Source organism: Bombus huntii, chromosome 6 (genome assembly GCF_024542735.1).
Source record: "Bombus huntii isolate Logan2020A chromosome 6, iyBomHunt1.1, whole genome shotgun sequence".
Taxonomy (NCBI): domain Eukaryota; kingdom Metazoa; phylum Arthropoda; class Insecta; order Hymenoptera; family Apidae; genus Bombus; species Bombus huntii.
The window spans coordinates 12354732-12374096 of record NC_066243.1 but is presented as its reverse complement, the minus strand read 5'-3'; the positions used below and the strand labels follow the sequence as shown (position 1 = coordinate 12374096).

At 46.6% G+C, this 19365-nt stretch overlaps 1 protein-coding gene across 2 annotated transcripts in view; it reads right to left on the bottom strand.

Moving 5' to 3' along the window:
- The window catches only part of LOC126866546 (protein vein), a 200614-nt gene that overhangs the window by 17680 nt on the left and 163569 nt on the right, over positions 1-19365 (bottom strand). The window contains exon 5 of one of the 2 annotated variants that reach the window (XM_050620279.1): positions 5611-5669. In XM_050620279.1, the coding sequence (XP_050476236.1) occupies positions 5611-5669 (59 nt within the window). Of the gene's footprint in view, positions 1-1873; positions 5670-19365 lie in introns of those variants that run through there. The other variant, XM_050620278.1, reaches the window with a different exon arrangement.

Genomic DNA, 19365 nt, shown 5'->3' with positions numbered 1-19365 from the left:
TTAAAATCCAATTTAAAGAGAAGCTGCCGGTTCGCCGTATTGTGAAAGAAATCCGCAGCTGTTTTTCCAATAAAGCCGAACTTCGTTTCTCCGAGTTCGAGCAGCTTCTCGCAATCTTTCCAACGGTATTGTGCCATCCTCGGTTCTATCGCGAACCAGTTTCTCCTTCTTCGCGTCGCACAATGCCTGACCGTTGTCTCCGGGCTAGAGGTCGATTTAAAACCGTGATTTCTGCGCGGCAAATCGATACCGTTTATCTCGACAATTCCCAACCGGAAAATACAATCGAAACAATTTTTACTCGGCTCTCGTACCGCTGTATTCCACCAAGTTTCCACAAATTGTTTAAGAAATCTCTTATCGAGGGATTAGTGCACTTTTCCAAGACCGACGGGAATCGAATTTCTTTTATTTCTCTATCGCGATATCTCGTTCTTTCTCGATGTGCTTACGTCTATAGTTTCCACGATCCTGTGTATTACGATGATCGTCACGTTTACACACTTCGAAAGATCCCAATTAAACGCATACGTAGATCAACAGCGTGTTCGTGCCTGGATGCGCGATCGCGTTCTCTGGACAGTCCGTTTGGAAATCACGTACTCAGCTCCCGATGGCAGGAGAACGTCAACGCGCGATATCTCTTGGGAAGAACAGGACGTTGACGTATGAATTTTGGCTTGATCACGACGTTTTGCAAATAAAGTTAGACCGGTTCGGTGCGGTTCGGTTTTTAACGTATAATAATAGCGGTTCTGCTCCACTATTGGGAATCGTAACATCGCGTACGACGAAGTAGTCACCGGGGAAAGAGTGATCTCCGGGCGGTAATTAACGAGCGGTCTTCGCAGTCTTCTATTTCCCGGGAATGCGCGTTGTTTTGTTTTCTCTCGAGTTTACCGATTCATTATTTTCCCACCGCACCGCGTGATGGATCCCTTCTCGATAATTAGCATCGCGATTAATCACCGCGTTGTCCGGCACGACAGCGTTTGTTAAAGTTCATCCTTGAACCGCGCTTGAATTTTTCCGCACCGATCGTGAACGACAAGCAGCGGCTGGTTCTTTGGCGGCGAAACACTTGTCGCGTTTCGTGACCTTTGTTCCTGACGAAAAAGCAGCGAGGAAACGGCAGTGTGCGGCAATCATGAAAATCGAATGAATTTCCAGGCAGGGGCTGGCGGTCGCGCAAGAAGCAATTTCTCTTTCGGTACATGCACAAGACAGGTTTAATACATCTCGGGCGGTAGATATTCATACGTTTTACTTCACTCGGCGAGCGTTGGTCGCTTTTTTCGCGAAAATCGGCACCGTCAACAGCAGAGCGGCGAGCCTCATCGTCGTCGAAGAAACGCGAGAAAAATAAGTTTCGCCAGAAATAAAGCAGACGATAAAAATCGCTTGCGAAAATAAAAGCTAACCACGGCCGATTTACTTTGGGGGCTGATTTTCGCGTGGAAAGTTCTCCGTGCAACGAAGAAAAGACAGATTCTCTGGCCATGTTTTTTTCTTTCCTCGTGTTGAACCGGGACGACGCGAATCGCGGTTAGCAAATATCCCAGAACCAACCGCGGTTCGATTCGTATTTCTATTTCGGTAATCGCATCCGAGGCGCGGCGCGAACTTAAGCTCGTCCCGAGCTGCATTCTCTCCCAACGAATGAATTAAATTTATCGCCCATTAAAATAATCCGAATCGGTTGAATGCGATTATTTCCTTTAAGCAGGAAGCTTCCTTTAACCGAGATTCATATTAAATTTAAAGCGATCCCTATTGCGGCGAGTGCTTGATTATATTTCACAAGGGGTAATCCAGTAAATCATTTCTATTTTCGAGCGTCTGCCAGAGCGACGTTGTACATTAATTTATAGTCCGTCGGCTTGGCCAACTTATTCATGAATTATCACACTTTTAAACGAATTTTCCCGAAGTAACAGGTTGGCTCGGTTCGCCTCGGCTCGATTCGACTAGGCGTTGATCACGCGGAAACTTTTCCTTGTTCGATCCATACAGCGCGAAATGCAATATCACGCGGTATCACCGTATTCCGATACCGAGCGTAACGCCGTTTTCAATCTTCCATGGTGTAGCCAGTGATCTTCCAATCTTTCCGAAGGAAAGTTACGTTCAAAGCAGCAAGTTCGATTAAGTGAAGCGGTTACGAGAATCGACGTGGTTGCGTAGTTCGTGTTTTATGGACGTTGCTTCTTTTACGACGGATCTTTTCGCGCAATCGCGTTAACACGCACGCGAAACGACGCTTTCCAGCGAATTGTTTCGTTTTTCTCTGTTTTTCGTACCTTTCTGCTTTTCATCGCGCGTTGTCCTCGCGCATCGGATCGGTCCTTCTGATTGTAGCACGGTTCTTTGACGATTTCGAAATGAAAACGCAACGTCGCGCTTCAGCTCGGACGTTGTTTATCGTTTCTCGTCCTTGGTCGGAAACAGGCGGAAAGCTATTTTCACGGGGGAAGAAAAGTGACTCGTCTCGAAACGACTCGCTGGAATGCAATAAGAGACTAAAGGCGGCAGACGAGAAACTGTTTGCTAGCTATGAAAATTTTCTATTGGCTTTCTTCGAGGGTTCTTTCGTCGCATCGCGACTCCCTCTCGTGCCACGGCCTGACTCCGTCTATCAACTTTCTACGGGAAGAATCTTTTGTTTCGAATCAGTCGTTCCGCGTGCCGGTGCATTTACCTTCCTTTTGTCTCGCAACGAGATTCAACGCCATTGTCGAAAACTTGAAGATCTTGGGACTTAATCGGTGCGATCGTCGTCCATTTAGCTTGTTGCGAGTTCGCTGCGCAAACGAGGCGAAATCGATGGTAACAAAAGAAAATACGTACACCTACCTGCTGGCGCTTAACGGAAAAATCAAGGAAACGCAACGTTTTAATCCGTGAGAAACTCTGAATAAAAGAAAGAAAGAAAGAAAAATAACGAAAAGGTCAACGTAAGATTAAAAACAAAGGCGGTTACCGAGATGGAGATGACGTTTAATCGTAAATCAATAAAATTAATGAATTAAATAAATAAATTAAAAATGTTTATACACATATTTATATATATAATATATATATATATATAATATAATATAAAACATAAATAGGGTCCCGAGACTGCTGGGGAGCACAGCGCATATCCTAAACGCCCCCTCCCTTCCATTTTTCTTTACGATCTCGCGAAGCCGTAACGTCGAGAATTCCGGAAGAGATCGATTCGCCATCGTGTCCGCCCAAAATATCATCGTTCCACTTTCTTTCTGGTAGCTGTCGGAAAAGACGCGTGTTTTAAGAGGGAGAAAAAAAAGTACCACGCCGTGTAGCAAAGGAAGTCTCGTTCCGATGCGAAAACTAAAAACCGTCAAAGACGCGTCGAACGATCTTTCGAAAAATCGACAAATTTCGAAATTTGAGATTGCCTTGAATTACTCGACCCAATCCAATCGTCTCGTTCGGAAAGTTCTCGACCAACGTACCCATTCTCTCTCCATTTCTCTACTATCATTTTTCTCTCGCTCTCTATTTTCATTAACTACCTTAAGTCTCTGCTTTAACTAGCCTAGCGCGTATTACATTATCATATTTTACATAAAATCGTTTTTGCCTAGTGGTCTCTCTCTTTTTCTCCCTTGGTTTCTTTAGCGATTGGCTCGAGTGGCTAATATTCTCGTTTCTCTCGGTGATATTTTTACATACGTAAAGAAGTTACGGCCCTTATCAATCGTTGTTGGAAAATTCTGGGGAAAAACGCGACCACGTCGCGAAGAAAGGAACAGAGTCGAAAGCGAAAAAGCGAGACGACGACCACCACGCGTCGATGATAATTTCACCGGCGACCAGTGAATTACGATATTTATTCCGGTCGCGCGACACAATCGATCTACGCGAAGCGTTCTCGAATTGTCCCGATGGTCGCGTAAAAATACGAAGAAATTTTCGGCCAGACGTCCAACTATATATCGCCTGCCCGAGGTTCTCGTTTCTGGTGTTGCGTCGTTAAGCCAGTTTTCGCGACCAACCTCTTTGCTCCCTCACTCGCAACTTTACGCTTCACCGGTGTGGCCTACATTTTCCAACAACGACAACAACGACGACGACGACGAAGACGAAGACGACGACGACGACGACGACGACGACGACGACGACGACGACGACGACGACGACGACGACGACGACGACGACGACGACGACGACGACGATGACTACGACGATGACGAATACGACGATGCTCCCTTCCATCGTCGCGAAAGAGAAGTCACCGAAGACGAGTAGCAACGGACGTTAAGCGTGCGATACTTGGTTCACGAAATTTCTCAACGAACCGATCGTCGCGAAATCTCGAATCGCGTCTACCGTCTTTGATCTGGAACAATTCGAGACGGCAAGACTCGAAGCTGTCAAATATTTAGACGCGTTTCGAGATTGCGTTAATCCCGCCGCTGGAGATGGATACCTGCACGAAAGGTACCCTTTCGTAACCTTTAACCTCCTTTCTCTACGCGTGTTGCACACTCGTATTTTTCTTTTTCGTATACTTTTACGTAGACGTATCGACCAAGACGATCTCCGAGCGTTTCAACCGTTCTCACGACGTCCTTCATCGAGACCCTGGGCTCTTTGGTATTGTTCTCCCGTAGAGACTCCGAAAAGTGCGACCTTCGAATGCTCTTCTGACTGCATCCCTTCCTTTTTACGTTCTTCATCGGTGGTTCGCGATCTTTCGAGGTCAAGCACCACTTCTGAATCACGAGCGTCACTCGAACGCTCTCTTCTGCCTTCCCGATATGAAACTGAAGGGGTTCGGGACAGGCGAGAATCCGCCATAACTCTTTCCCTTGCACACCCTCTGGTACGTTCACCTCTGTCTCTCCGTTTTCCTTTCACACGCGCGCGTACACACGGACACACAGACACACGCACATTCAAACGTACGAGAACGTACATGCTCTCCCGTTCGTTTCTTTTCTTCTCGCGAATAGAATTTCGATAGAGACGCGAGGCACGTCTCGTAACGCGACATTTTCTAATAGAGAAGTAACAATAGTAACGGCGGTAGAAGTAGAAGAGGAAGAATCGAGGGAGGAAATAGAGCAAAATAGAAGAAACTCGTCGAGGTGATGTAGAAACAGAAGAAGAGAAAGAAGAAGGTACGAATGCCCGGTGCCAAAAATTGATTTTGGAACCCGTTCCTACAATACAGAGGACTCGTTCTAATGCCCGACAACAACGGTTCCCGAAAAATCCGCACGTAGATTCGCTCCCGTGTTTGATTCTCTCTTTTTTTTTTTCCTATTCCCCTGTTCAATGTTCTCGTCGTGTATTTCGCTGCGTTTCCGTTCGCAGATATATTTCGCTCGATCTCGAGATCGATCGCGTTATTACAATCGCCTCCACGTTTGTTATTTTGGTCGCGCGTTGGCCCTCTCACGACATTCTTCTCGTGGGCTCGAAAGGCTGTTTCGACCGACTATACCGAGTACACCGAGTTCAACGTTAGAAAAGGGTCTACTCGGAATGGAAGGGCCCCGCGCGATTATCGCTAGCAGTAGTACGAGGTCGATAGTCCCAGCTTGCAGGAAAACGGCGCCCTACGCCGGTTGTACACACTTCCGGTGCTGATGACGTCCTTCGTCTCGCACCGCAGACCCGTGAAGCCTTCCGCGCATCTGCAATCAACGAAAGAAAAACATAATTAACAACGTGTCTCGCACGACTTTATTAGCAGCTGGTTATCGTTCGAACGAGAATACGAACGAGACGTAGACGCGTAAAAATTTCTCCGATTCGTCGGTAATTTTTGGTGTCGTGTGACAAGACGGGAGGGTGAAAGGAGGGGAGAGATCCCGTGCAGAGACAGCTCGATGTGTCCAAGACGTTTCTTTGGAAAAATAATGTTATGCCGACGTCGAGGTATTTATAGCACGGTTAACTAACCACGACGAGACGTACGAACGCTGGTAGACGTGTCGTTTGCGGCATTCGCGTGTTCGCAAGCTACAAGCAGAGGGTCATCAGCGTAGAATCAGAAATGTCCGCCCGGTTGCTAAACGATTTTACGCGTGTTTCTTCGTAATTACGTTTCTTTCTTCGAATATAGAATTCAATTGCAGCAAAACAAGAGATTTTCGTCCGAGTGGAATGTTTTCCGATTACCGACGAGTTCCCAGCAACACTTCTACCCTCGAGAAATTTTATTTGCGAAGGAATTTCAAGACGATACGGCACACGCGAGAGAAAAGAGGATCCAAGGAACGTGGATTGTCCCATTGATACGATCCTAGGGGAAATCAAGGGGAACGCTTTTGTCGTGGTTTCGCGGTCCGCGCCTCCGATAAAACATACTTTCGTCAGCGTCGAATTTGTAGAGTCCGAACCGCGCGTCTTTTCCACTTCGTGAAATCGCAGAGGTAAAATTACCGATAGAGCTCTTTGGTATTGCATGGACTGTGTCTGATCGGAAGATATAAAGAAAAGAAGATATAAATAAAGGATCACGGCAATGTCCCTCCAAAGGGACTGTCTGCCGTCGAATATCGGTTCCTGTTTAAAGCGTATTAAAAAACTGACAAGGAACACACGGTTAGAGCCGTTAACACGGTAAATACCTGCGAAAGTGCGCGACTCGTTCGCGCTATTTATTCCCCGGAGAACGATCGTGCAATAAGATTTTATAACAAACTTTGCCTGGCGATTTTTAGGACGGCCGTCCGCGACGATCCTCTACCATCGCATTTCTTTCCGTCTCTCTTTCTTCTCTCTCTCGTTTTCCCTTCTCTGACGCCTCCTTTTTTTCTTCTCTCTTCGTTCGAGCAGCACCCTCGCGAATTTACGAGGACCACGTACTAAATATACTTCGCGGTAGATTTACCGTTGGACAAACCAGAAACAGCACCGGAGATAGTGCAATTTACTGTACCATTCACTTGAACCCATTAACGCTCACTGGTAACTTCGGCTCGCTTCGAACACGTAATTGGCTTTCCATTGAGATTTATCGTAAACACGCGTGTTTACCGGCACGAGTTGCTCTTTTACACGCCATCGTTGAATAAACTCGTCGCGAATCGGCGACTTTTCCAATATGAAAAGCATACAGCGGCCCTCCGCGTTCTCTGGAATTTGACCCTCTGGAAAGTGGCGTTCCCGCGATTCGGTTGACGATTTCGATAACGAAACACTCGGCGCTCGAACACTTAAGCTTTCTCTAAGCTTACGCCGCGCGATATTGTAACCGGTAAATTTTCCATAGAAATTAACTCGAAGTCTAACTTCGTTAAACGAACGGCAGTGTATTTGCGTTGAAGCACTGCACTGTCGAGTTAAAACAAACGACATAATTCGATGATAGGATGGGACAGCTTGTTAATTAATATTTTTGACCGAAAGCTAGGTATAAACAAAAAACGCTTGCCGCGACATACAAACGACAGCAGTCGTTAAAATCTGATCCTCCTGGATGACAGGTTTTATGGGAACGCGATTTCTCGGTTGAGCGTAAACTGGTGATACCACGGTGTATCCTGAGCTCGATAACACTTCCGCGGCGAGTACGTTACGAGTGCGTGTTGGAATATTTACGCACGCTGCTGACGCGCCATAAAAAAGGAAATGGTGAATTAAAATTCTTTCGTTACGTTGCCATCATAAAAGTAGCCATTTCTCAGAATCGATGGTTTGCGCACGTGATCTTTAATAATTACGATTTATCGACTGTTCTACATACTCTTGATAAAGAATAATTTTAGGTCTAATGCCCGGTATTCACGAGCAGGTACTTTATGAAATTATGAAATATACGATTTCGTTTGAACTCGATTGATCGTCGAAGCGTAATTATTGTGCATACTAAAGGATTCGTTAGTCCGTTTTTCATGGTAAAAGCAGGAAACGGAATGGGACGCTAGATGAATCGCAGGAGTCTCGCGATTGATCGCTTTCTTTCCGTCGCGCACATTGTATTCGCGTCTCTGATAACGCTAGAATGTCGTTCCTTTTGCTCCTTTTTCCACGGTGGTGGACAGCGAAACCCTTTTCCACTCTCGTATCCAGGGCTACGAGTTAGCGAAAGTGTCAAACTTTCAACGAATAAAAAGTTGGAGAGGCGAGTATCAAAGCAGATTCTTTGCGAGAGTCAATCGCTTTAAGGACGTCCTTTATTAGAGGAAAATTGCTCCCGAAGTTTCTCGAAAGTCGTTTGCTTTTTCTCGCCAGTGTCCTCGTGAAAAGGGTGACTTTTGTTTTTGGGCAGCAGTTCCCTTGTTTTTTTTTTTTTCTCAGATAATTAGTAAATCGAAAAGGTGCGAGGGTCGAAGAAAGAGGCGAGACGAAAGGATTTTACCGTGCCTGGGCTTTTATTAACGAGATACCAGATTTTATTAACTAATTCGACGGAACTACGCGGAGCTCTCTATCCGGCCGGGCTTTACAGGAAATTAATGGTGCACCGATTACAACCAACGGATTTGTTGAATCGTTTTATTATTAACGGCGCATCAGTGAACCAACGTGCAGCACGGGGGAAAAATTCGTTTTTAAAAGCTCCGCGCCGTTGTCCTGTCCCAGTTGGGGAAAAAAGCTTGTAAAAATAACCGAAGGTACGTTTGCATTTGGAGTGGAGTGTGCGCATCCCGAATTGTTGGTGCGTCGGCGGAAGTCTTAACCACGGTTCTGGCGATGGCCGTCGGAGACCGAGGCAACTACGTATATTACGATCGCAAAATTAAAAGCAGCTTTTTATACGGGTTGCTCCTGTACGTGTAGGAATATTTAGGTTTAGAAAGTCAATGTCGGTTGGCTGTGTGCAGTGAGAAATAGAAAGGGATGAAAGAGGCACAGGGTGGTGGTTTTCCTCTGGTATTAATTCCCATATATGCCGCGAGTGAGGCTCAGTCTGTAACTACACCAGGACGCGCAGCCATGTATACGGTCCGTGGCTCGAAAGAAACTTTTTTGCGGTTTACTTAATTTAATAACGCTCCCGCGGTACGCAATTTCAAAGATAACACTTTAAATGGGCGGGGGCACGAGGCTCACCTCTTTCTCTCGCGTTCAGCCCACCCTTTCTTCGCGCTTTCTGTGTTCTTCCTTTTTTTCTTTTTCTCTTTCTGCCAGCTCTATCTTCCTTCTTCCATCACCGTTTTTATCACCTTCTGTCTCGTTTTCCGCCCGCCTCTCTCCTGCTAGTTTCTCGGCCTGTCTGTCTGTTTCTCTTTGAAATTATTCGAGCGTGCGGAGAAACGCATGCGCGCCTACCCTCGCCATTCGTGTCTCTGAATGTGTGTAGAACGACTCTGGTTATAATGTACCGTACTTTATTTCGAAACACTCTCTAGCATCCACGCGAGGCTAGCTGGTTGCCTCTTCCACACCCCTTCTTGTTACGTGGGCCCGCGCCCTACTCCCTTGGCGGATAGTTTCCTGCGAGCAAAACTGGGTTACTCGTTTGGTCGTATGGCGTTTCCATCCACCGGGGCGTATACGTATTCCTACCCTCTTGGCATTTCCAACAGGGCTCGAGCAAAGTTACCAGAAGTCCCTCTCAACCTTTCAACCCCTTCGCCATGGACTGCTATTTTCCTTCGCCGAGACATCCATTTACAAACTGACGCGTAATAAATGTAACGCCCATTAACGCGATACGGTGATCACAATGAAACTCGACTCGTCCGAATGTTTGTTTCTATAACGCCAAAGGGTTGCTTTCTCTTCCGACTTATTCGCTGGTGGAGGAAAATTGGGAATCGTTCTTCGAGCAACGAAGCCGTCAAGCGAATAGTTCCTCCATTTGATGAACGACGCAGGCAGGAAGAATCGATTCGTTACTCTTAATCCGGTGTCTTTCAACGGTTCACCCTTCTCATCGTGATATATGGCGATCACAGGGTTAATCGTAGTCCAAGTAATTAGCGCGAAGTTTCTCTGGTCGACAGCTGTCCGGGGTCTCTAACCCCCTTGAAATTTGCGGTCAAATCTCTGGACTGGAATTCATAATATCCACATCCTGAATTATAGTTACATTAGCGAAAACGTCGAACCAGCTACTCGCAGTCTCTCAATTACCTTAATCTAGGAGGAGTGGTATCGCGCGTAGTCGGATCGATGAACCGACCGAAAAAACGGCGAAAGAAAACGAAGAGCACGGGGAAACAACGAAGAGGGGGAGAGATACGTTTCTAGATAGGCTGTTGCCGGGTAGTAACCAACCCCTGTCCATCGAAAAGGCACGATTTACGCGGCGCGTTTATGTCAAGGAGGAGCTCGTGAAATAGTCCAGCGTCGACGAATAGTTGCTGGCCGTTATAAGTAGATTTATGCCGAACCATAACCTTCGGACGTGGTATATGGAAAGATAGGGGAGGGATGTCACGGATGGGGAGGATTCGATGGAGGGAGAAGGTGGAGGGAGAGGTGACTGCTGGGTCACGAGGGAAAACCCTGATGTCCCGAAGGGTGCCAGCTGGCGGGACAGGTTACTGTCTGGGAAATTGGGACGTCGGCTAGAGCCGTTCACCCTCGATCATTTTCCATCGTTGCGCCATTGCCTGTTAGCACCGGCCACCAGGAAAACGCTCGAATGCCGCTAGAGGTGATTTCTGCTGTTGAGTAACCTCAGCCCGGAAGTTCGGTTATTCCGTTCCGTTCTTATCGAAGCGAATCAGCCGAAACTCGAATTTGCTGGAATTCGTAGGAATCCGTTGGACCGATGACCACGAAACTTGATTCGACGATTTCTAGATGCGGTGCTCGGTTACATTTCGCTCGGTGCTTCTACCGTTACCCTCGTCGATGATCGTTGACGTCCAACCAAAATTTAACCGAAGTTTCGAAAGCTAACGAGGTCGCGTTATCTCGAATTAGCAAGTTGGACTAACTTCGTAGTAAGGGATCACGCCCTTTTATGCAGTTAATCGGGAAAATCGATTAATTAAACGCACGTTAAATACACGAAGCGAAAAAGACAGCGTATAGGAGACGAGATTTAGATAGGTTTCGGGAGTCGTGCGGGTCTAACCGTGTCGAGAGGGGATGGACTTTTTCAGCGGTTGAAAATATAGTGGAGAAAGTTTCGTCCAACTTCGCCGGTGTACATTCAATAAAGCGACCAGCCGGAAAAATTCCGAATATGTTGGTGAATAAAAACGGTGCTGGTCGAGAGTAGTACGGCCGGCGGACGAATAAAGTCGGGGGTGAAAATTTTACGAGCGTTGACTTACGATCCATGCAAGTGTCCTTCTGCCATGGCGCGGCACGTCGTTTAGCCTTCGAACGGTGCTCGATCTTTCTCTAATTAATTAAGGAAGCGTTTAATTAAGCGAAACGACCGAATTTCGCGCGGTACGAAACTACGACCGGCCCCGAGTAAACCTTTAAGAATCGGCGCGAGCAACGTAATTAGCCAGGTTCTCGATATATTCTGGTGTTCAACCCGAATTAATTTGCACGAGACACGAGTTTCCACGAAGCTTCCTCTTTACCGCGTTGTTGAACGCGTCGCATGAAGCAACTCCGGCTCCAGCGAATGTAAATGGTGTCACGCTTAAGGGCGGTGAATTAAATCCACGTCGATATCTGTTCGTTGTTCATTGCACGCGAACGCGTGTAATTATTAATAATTATTTAATCGGAGTATCGATGACGCGAATCAGCGAGCGTAACCGCGCATCGCGTCATACGCTGTTTCACGGATTCGCTATGCCGCACTGATTTGCGGTCACGATCGGCCGGCGGAATCGTCCACGATTTCGTAATATTTATATTCGATGTCGGTGAGGGCAAGCCGATTGGTAGGCCGCATCAGGAAACCGATTAATTACTTCGAATGGCTGGCCGTGACTGATCGAAATCCAGTGGAAATCCGCGTTGAAAAATCGGTGGCCGTGGAACGTCGCACGCTACATAGAAAAGCACTTCGATCGGATTGGTCTGGCTGCGACGAGTCGTTTGATTAAGTTTCCGTTTATTACCCTCGTGGACGAGACCACGTCGAGTTTTCCCTCATTATTATTCATTTTCCCGTGGCCGACTTACGCGTCCACCGAACTCGATACCGATTCCGGTTAATTTCGTACCCCGTAAAGCGATATTAAAATCCGCAATGACGCTGATGTTTTTGCCTTCTAAACAGACAATATCTGCGTATCGGTGTGTACGTGCATGTTTAAAACACAGTAAAATAAGCGAACACCTCTTTCCGTGACTATTAACGTTACCAGTTTTAAGGATGGCGCGTTGAACGCGATGATTTAACTCTTTTTCGTTATTAACTTTTCTATCGCTTTTATCGTTATACGAGGCTAATTTTCAATTGAAATTTTTCCAATTGAAACTCTCAGATTGAAATTCAAACATTTCCCAGCCGAAATAAACGAACATAACGATGATCAAATAAGAAGCTAAACGAACATGTCTGGTTTTCGTCTTCGACTTGTCTTGGTTTGCGCATCTTTTACCTTGGATTACTATTTATTGGCATACCTTGAAAGCCAGTTGCCGTGGCGAGAAGCGGGTTTGCGTCGGACAGCTCTATTTCCTTAAACGACGGTTCGAGGTAGTTACGGGGTGGAAATGTCACGCAGCCCGCAGCTAGCTGGTCCTAGCCGATCCCGGCTCAACTTCCGCCTCTACATGTGTTGGCCACATATGTCACCAGAACTAACTTTTCAAACCCCGCTCGCTCTCCTATATAACCTTCCTTACACATTTCGCCCCGAGAGAGTCGCCACCGATCGCTGGGTCAACATATCCACCCGGAAAGTTATCTTCGCCGACCGAGATATTGATAAAATCGAGACGGTTGTTTACCGTTCTCCTCGCCAACTCGACGCTTCCGCTAATTATTGCTCCCCTATGCTTTTCAGTTTCCGCTTTTAACGTCGTTTGCGAGTACGTCGTTCGACGATGATGGACAATATGTATATCGGTTCTAGTTGGAACGTCAATGACAGAAATACATATATCGAGCTTAATGCGAGTATCGATCATAATTTGGCAAACTGTTCCTCGTCGATAAATAAAATGACACAGTTTGGAAACTCTAGTCGTCCTAAGTAGTTCGTAGGTATTATCATCTAAAGGTTAATCGTTCAGTTGGTTTCCTCGACGAAAGTTTCGATATCGATTGCGAATATCTTTTCAATCTATTTTAGATTTGCAATGTATGCATAATTCATAACGGCCGACGAGAGCGACTTGTTATTCAAAGCCAATCTGGATGCACAGCGTGGGGAATGGCACGATCGTCGCGTACGTTTTAATACTTTGGCAGTTTGTCCATGATAATTCAATCGTTGAATCGACTGTAGACATTGTGGTCTTAATGCTTAGATCGCTACGTAACATCTGCAAGGGGTATTAATCAGCGGAGCCATTAGTCAGCGTTTCGAGTGTAAAACGCGCAAGCAATGCGGAGGGATGCACGTTAATTAATTAAGTTGCTAACGGAGCCGTCTTGCCGGTTCGACTTGCCAATGTTTTGCTCTGCCTTTGCGAATCGTCGTTATCGCCTACCCCTGCGTTTCCTCGATTTCTTCGTGTCTCCGTTTGAAATTTCTTTGTCGCAAAGTCCCAAAAAACCATGCTCGCGTAAGCGAATATATTCTTGGCGTTGTCGGTAGTTCACGCTAAAATGGATTTAATTGCACGATGATCGCGCAGAAATTTACGACACGATTGTTTTTAATTTTATGTACCGTGTAATAATAAATCCTGGTCGATGGTCAAGATATAAATATCATACTGGTGTCGCGATTTCGTTCGATCGAGCTGTCGAATCTATCGATTTTTCGAGACAGACGGTTTTTAGAGACCGGAATCAGCGGAGGATCGGTTACGCGAATCCTTTTCGGCCGGATTTACGACCGCGAACTCCATTCAGAATTGGATTCGAAAATAATATTCGTAAGCTCACGCTGTGATCTAACTGGAATCTGCGTTAACGAAAACTCATTCATGGTCTGCCTTTATCAGATTCTATTTCGACATTTCGAACGATCGCGCGAAAGGAAAACGCCATATGCACCAACTTGAAACCGGCCTCGGTGCTACGAGGGCATGCGGCGCGATGGAATATTCAACCGTTTCCGTTTTTATTAGGTCCAACGGATTTGTTTCGTCTGGCTGTCGATTCATTTTTTCCTCTGGTTTCGGACAACTATCTCCGGTAGCCAGCTGTAATTCGACTATAAATTTCGTATCGGAGTTGCACGTATCTCGAGTGGCAAAAGGGTCGCAAGTTCTTTTTATATTTCGACCCCGCGTCGTCCACCGGCGTCCCTCTTTCCGTTCCGCGTTACTCTTTGTCGCCTCAAAAAATTTATTCGCTCCTCTCCATGTTCACCGACGCGCTTGCCTCTGTTTTTCCGTCGCGCGACACTCGTTCGTCGAAAGGTAAAATCTACTCGTTTCGACCCTCGATCGGCTGCACCGTATCGATTTATCCGCGAAACCCCTTTCCGTGCGGCTCGGCTTTATCGTTCCATGTTTTTTTATACTTCAGCTTTTTTACTTCGGAATGGTCTCTCTGATCGAGAGAAACCGAAAGCGCTGACTAGAGCTCGCTCGTCGTAAAGATAAGAATCGTATGACTGCGACTTCTTTTTATTCCCAGAATGTTTCATTATTACAGGAGAATTCGAATACGATCGCTCGCGGCACGCGTTCGATATTCGAGAATAAGGAAAATTCGTTCCGCTATCTTGGTTTTAATCGTTTGTTAAAATGCTTTTTTCCCTTCCCTTATTCTTTTTTCTCGCATTCGCGATAGGTTGCAGGTGGTTAGCAGGGGGATGATGGAGAGCTTACGTAATTCGACATCGATATAATCTAGCCCGAGGGACATTCAGCCGGTAGGAAGGTGCTTTTAAACTTCACGAGGTGTAAATCTATCTTTACCGGCAAGCGTGCCGCTATAAATCAAGCGCGAAGAAAGCGATCGTTCGACGATAATCCGATGGATTAGTAACGTTCGGTCAGTAGCCGTATTTTCCATCGCTGAACAAAGACCGGCGAAAGCTCGGAGAAGCTTTCAACGCGACTGTTCCATTTTTTCCAGATTTTTTCGAGGACTTACACACCTTCGGGAAAAATACGTACAGCGACTTTGCGTGGAACAGTGCATGCTTACGATTCTCATTTTCTGGCGTAATCCTTAATTAAATTATGAACCATGAGCTACGCCGAAGTTCAGAGATAGAAAAGGAAGGCGTGTTATTTCGAGTCGTAACAAAGTACACGGTCTCTCTCGAACAACCGGGAATAACATTTTCTCATTCTCATAATTTTTACTTTGCGAAAGAATGGCTGTAGCTACGTATTTCAAAATTGTTTTCGCAAAAGTATCGAATTTCGTCGATGCGAAAGGACAAGCACGCGTAGAGATCAACGAACGTTGTCCCGTGGCATCTGCCAGTGGAATCTATGATAATGGAATACGCGAGCCGCGTTGCGAGGAAAATACGTGCACAAAGGGTTCGAGCGTGCGTTAACGTGCGGCTCCAATGGCCGAGCTTTGAATTTATTAAAATGCACACGAAATGCATGACCGTCGATGAACATGCCGATCACGGTGATATCGCCCAATATTAATAAAAGTTGGTCGGCCAAAGAGAGCGACAGACTCGGTAAAAACAGGTTTGTAAATATTAGCGGCGAATAATGGATCGTATCCCGTAGAGCGATCGATTTTTTAAAGGGGAATGAACGATTGCGAGGGACGTTCGCATTCTGATAATTACAGACATCTGGTTGAAAGCAGGCTAGCGTTCATTATGGAATTGATCGCGGCCGATGCGACACGGTGCGGCGCGAATTCACCGCCACGCGAGAATACGTGAAACGTCGAGAGGCAGCGCGAGGGGTTACGCCGCGCCGTTCTGCGCCGGGTGAACGAAAACCGGGCGTGAGATCGAGAAAAATAGAATCGTTTCTCTCCTTTTCCTGTGGCTCGACTCTCTCCACCATGGGCCAGGTGTATCTTTTTGGCGGTGCGATGAGATTTTTGGCTCGCGATCAAGTCTCGAATGTTTTGGCTAGCCGTGGGCCACGGTACCGTCTTGTCTGCCGTGCTACCGCGTCGCGAGAAAAAAAGCTTGATCCGAGCTTCCGCGCGACCGACGGGCTCAGAGAGGCCAAATTTTATTTTCTCTTCGCGAAGAAGACGACTTCGTCCAGGACTGTAACGCGAGACTTCGTGCTTCGCAGCTTTGCGTTTGGTCGCCAGTCGTCGCGCGTTCTTCATGCAAATTTCCCTCGGACGCGATCAAAATCATCGACGCGCGCGCGACCTCTCTCAGCGGAGGGCTTTAATTTCGCCCTGCCAGTTATGTTATTTATTTTTCTGCCCTGCGGAGAAATCAATACGCGCCGTAATGCCAGGCCGACGTTTTTCCACGACGCAATAAAATTCCCACCACAGCCACCTCTGTGCCGTGAAAAAATGTAGCGGAGGATGTTCTCACAGTTTCTCTGCAGCGCTCGAATTACTAACTCGCTCGATATTCTCGATTGGTATCATTGCGTTGCTGAATCGGAATAAATTCGAACGTTTGATATTAATATTTGCGACAGAAGGAAGCGCGTTATAATGTAAAGAAAACGTCGCAAGACTGACATGGTAGGTATTTTAGTTGCGTGCCTTCCGGAAAATCGCCAGAACCGTTCGATATAGTTTTCAGGCTGTAAACGGTAGCGACTTGTCTAGGTTAGCCGCGCGTCCGGAAAAAACAGCGACGACAAAGATTTCGCGAAACCAGAAACGGCAACGGGACGCCGAGAGGTGAGAAGCTCTATTTTGTGTTCGCGAGAAGACACGTTCAGACAGAAGCGTAACTCTTCTTCGTCGCTGTTCGTCGTACCGATAGTTCCCTTCTCTTCCATCGTTCGACCATCCCAGCGTATATTTTCGTCGTTGGTGCGACGTGGAAATGAGCGCGAGTGCCGATTTGCCAGAGTTTTACGTGTCAAAACGCGTTATCGTGTCGGTTGCGCGTTCGCGACATCCTTCCCAGCGATTTTCCACAGCGGCTGGAGTTTTCGTAAAGCCGATTCCGGCGAAGGGAGAGAGTGTCGCCGACACGCGTCGAACATTTCCTCGCGTCTCGCGTACCGGGGGTCGACTAAGTGGATCGGGTTAGGGGTACATCGAGTGGGTTACTGAAACGCCATTCACTACTGACGTTTCGATTTGCGTTCCGTTTCTCTTCCTTTTTCTTCCGCTTCTCTTCTCTCTCCCTCTCTCTCTCCCTCTCTCTCTCTCTCTCTCAGTTAAGGGAACGTCGTCTGTAGGCGATAAGAGGCTATACAATGTGTGGATTTCTTTGCGGTGAAATGGGTTGCTAGAACGTCGATATCGATAAGGGAGCTTGGCGTGATTCGCGAGAATTTTTTAAAAGTCAACGACACGATGAACGCGATACACGCGCGAGAGGAAAACAGGAGGGAGAAAAGGGGAGAATAGAGAGAATCATAAAAATTTTCGCGTTTTAATGTGCGAGCACCGGCCCGGTTAATGAAGACTGTAACCTAAATGCAAATAGGTGACCGACAATTGTTTAGCAATGTATATGGATGAGTATGGAAGTTTGCTTTGGCCGGCATGAATATGGAGATGATAGTTTAATTATATGTCACGAGTTGGCGTGTTGTACGGCTGTTTGGGGCATGAAGGGATCCTCGCAATTTGAACGCTTATGCGCGTCGCGCTTTTATTAATTTCATCCCCATTGGTCGCTTGACGAGCTACATTGGGACGTATCACAGTTGTAGAGATGTCGCTTGGTAACCGCGATGAATTCGCAAACGGAACAACACAAAGAGAACGTCCAATATTTCATTGCGTCGGACCCCGTAGCTCTTCCCGAAGCTTCGACCGAGTAAAGATATCACGTAACATCATTAAGAGTCGCAAAGATAATCTCGCTCCCTTTCCAGAGGAATATACGGCTGCCGGCTTAGTTGCGGCTAATGTGTGTCTCCTATTTACGTATGCTGCACGGCTAAATAAATCATTATCAGAAAGAGGGAGAGAGAGAGAGAGAAATAAAGGGAAAGGGAGGAGATGCAAAGCGGCACTCCTTGAATAATACAGTGTACGATGGCGGGTGGACGACTGGATTTTAGGTGGCTTATGGCGGCGTAACGGAGCACGCAAGCACCGAGGGTGACGACGTGCCTGTGGTTTTCGTGGATTAATTGCCCATTCATAAGCCGCCCTTTGGACCTGCAAAACCTCGCCTTTCGTCGAACCAACCTACGACGCAAAGATTGAAAAGAGCTTCCGCCGGATAGCGACAGCTTCAAAACGATCCGATTCGATTTCAAGGCTTTGCTACACTTCCCAAATTCAGACGCTTCCAAACCGTTAAGTTCGTTAAAATTTCCAATTCAGTTTGGTCGGGAAACATCGAGGTCTGTCGGATTCTACGATCTTCTTCGACGTTTGAATTCTTACGCAAGAAAATTGCTCGAGACGGAAGAGCCATGAATGCCCATCACTACCTTCAACACGAAGATACGGAAAAGTAACCCTCAGGATGAATTATTAGGTTGCACGGAAGAACCGGTTACTTAAGTTTTCACGAGGGACTCGATTCACTTTTAACGAGGTTCACCCCCGTGAAGACACAAAGAAACACGCCAGTCCGTGGCCAGGCGTCATGGTGATCTTGCCTACGAATGTGCCCGGTTTTTCGGCGAGTGTTTCGAGATTCCGAACGGCTTAACGAAGCTTTTTTGTACTTTGAGCGTGGCGCGGTGTAACGCGCCTTCAAATCAGCTTACGGAAACCACTTTTCTCTCGTCGATCGAGTTGGAAAAGTTTGCCGTGACAAAAAACAAAGGACCTTTTTAAAGTTGGAGGATCTGACCGTCGAGAAATCCACGCGTATTGCCTGAATAAATCGTGGCAGAAGGTAGAATCGTTCCGCAAACTAAATCAGAATTCTCGTGGCTTTACGAATCCATCGTCTCTCTGTTCCCGCAACGATAAACTCGTTTCCCTTTCCGTGGCAATATTTTTTATATCTCAGACGTAGAAGAAATTTATGTCGCCCAAAGCACGAGAGGCTGATTTCCAGACAAGCCGATGTGTTTTCTAGAGGGTGTTTCCCGCAATTGCAGGGCTCGTACACCGTGTCACGTGAACGATATTTATACGTTCGATACGAGGGACGATAGCAGGCAAACGGTATATGGGGATGTTCGACGCGTTCGTATCGGCCATCCGACAAAAAATTTTCATAATCATCACGTGCCACTATGCGTTACAATGTCCTACTTGCCCAGCCTTCCGATAATTATTATTATTACTTTTTTATCGCCGACATTATTTTTAATGTATTCATCGCTCAGGAAACAAGGGTGTTAGCG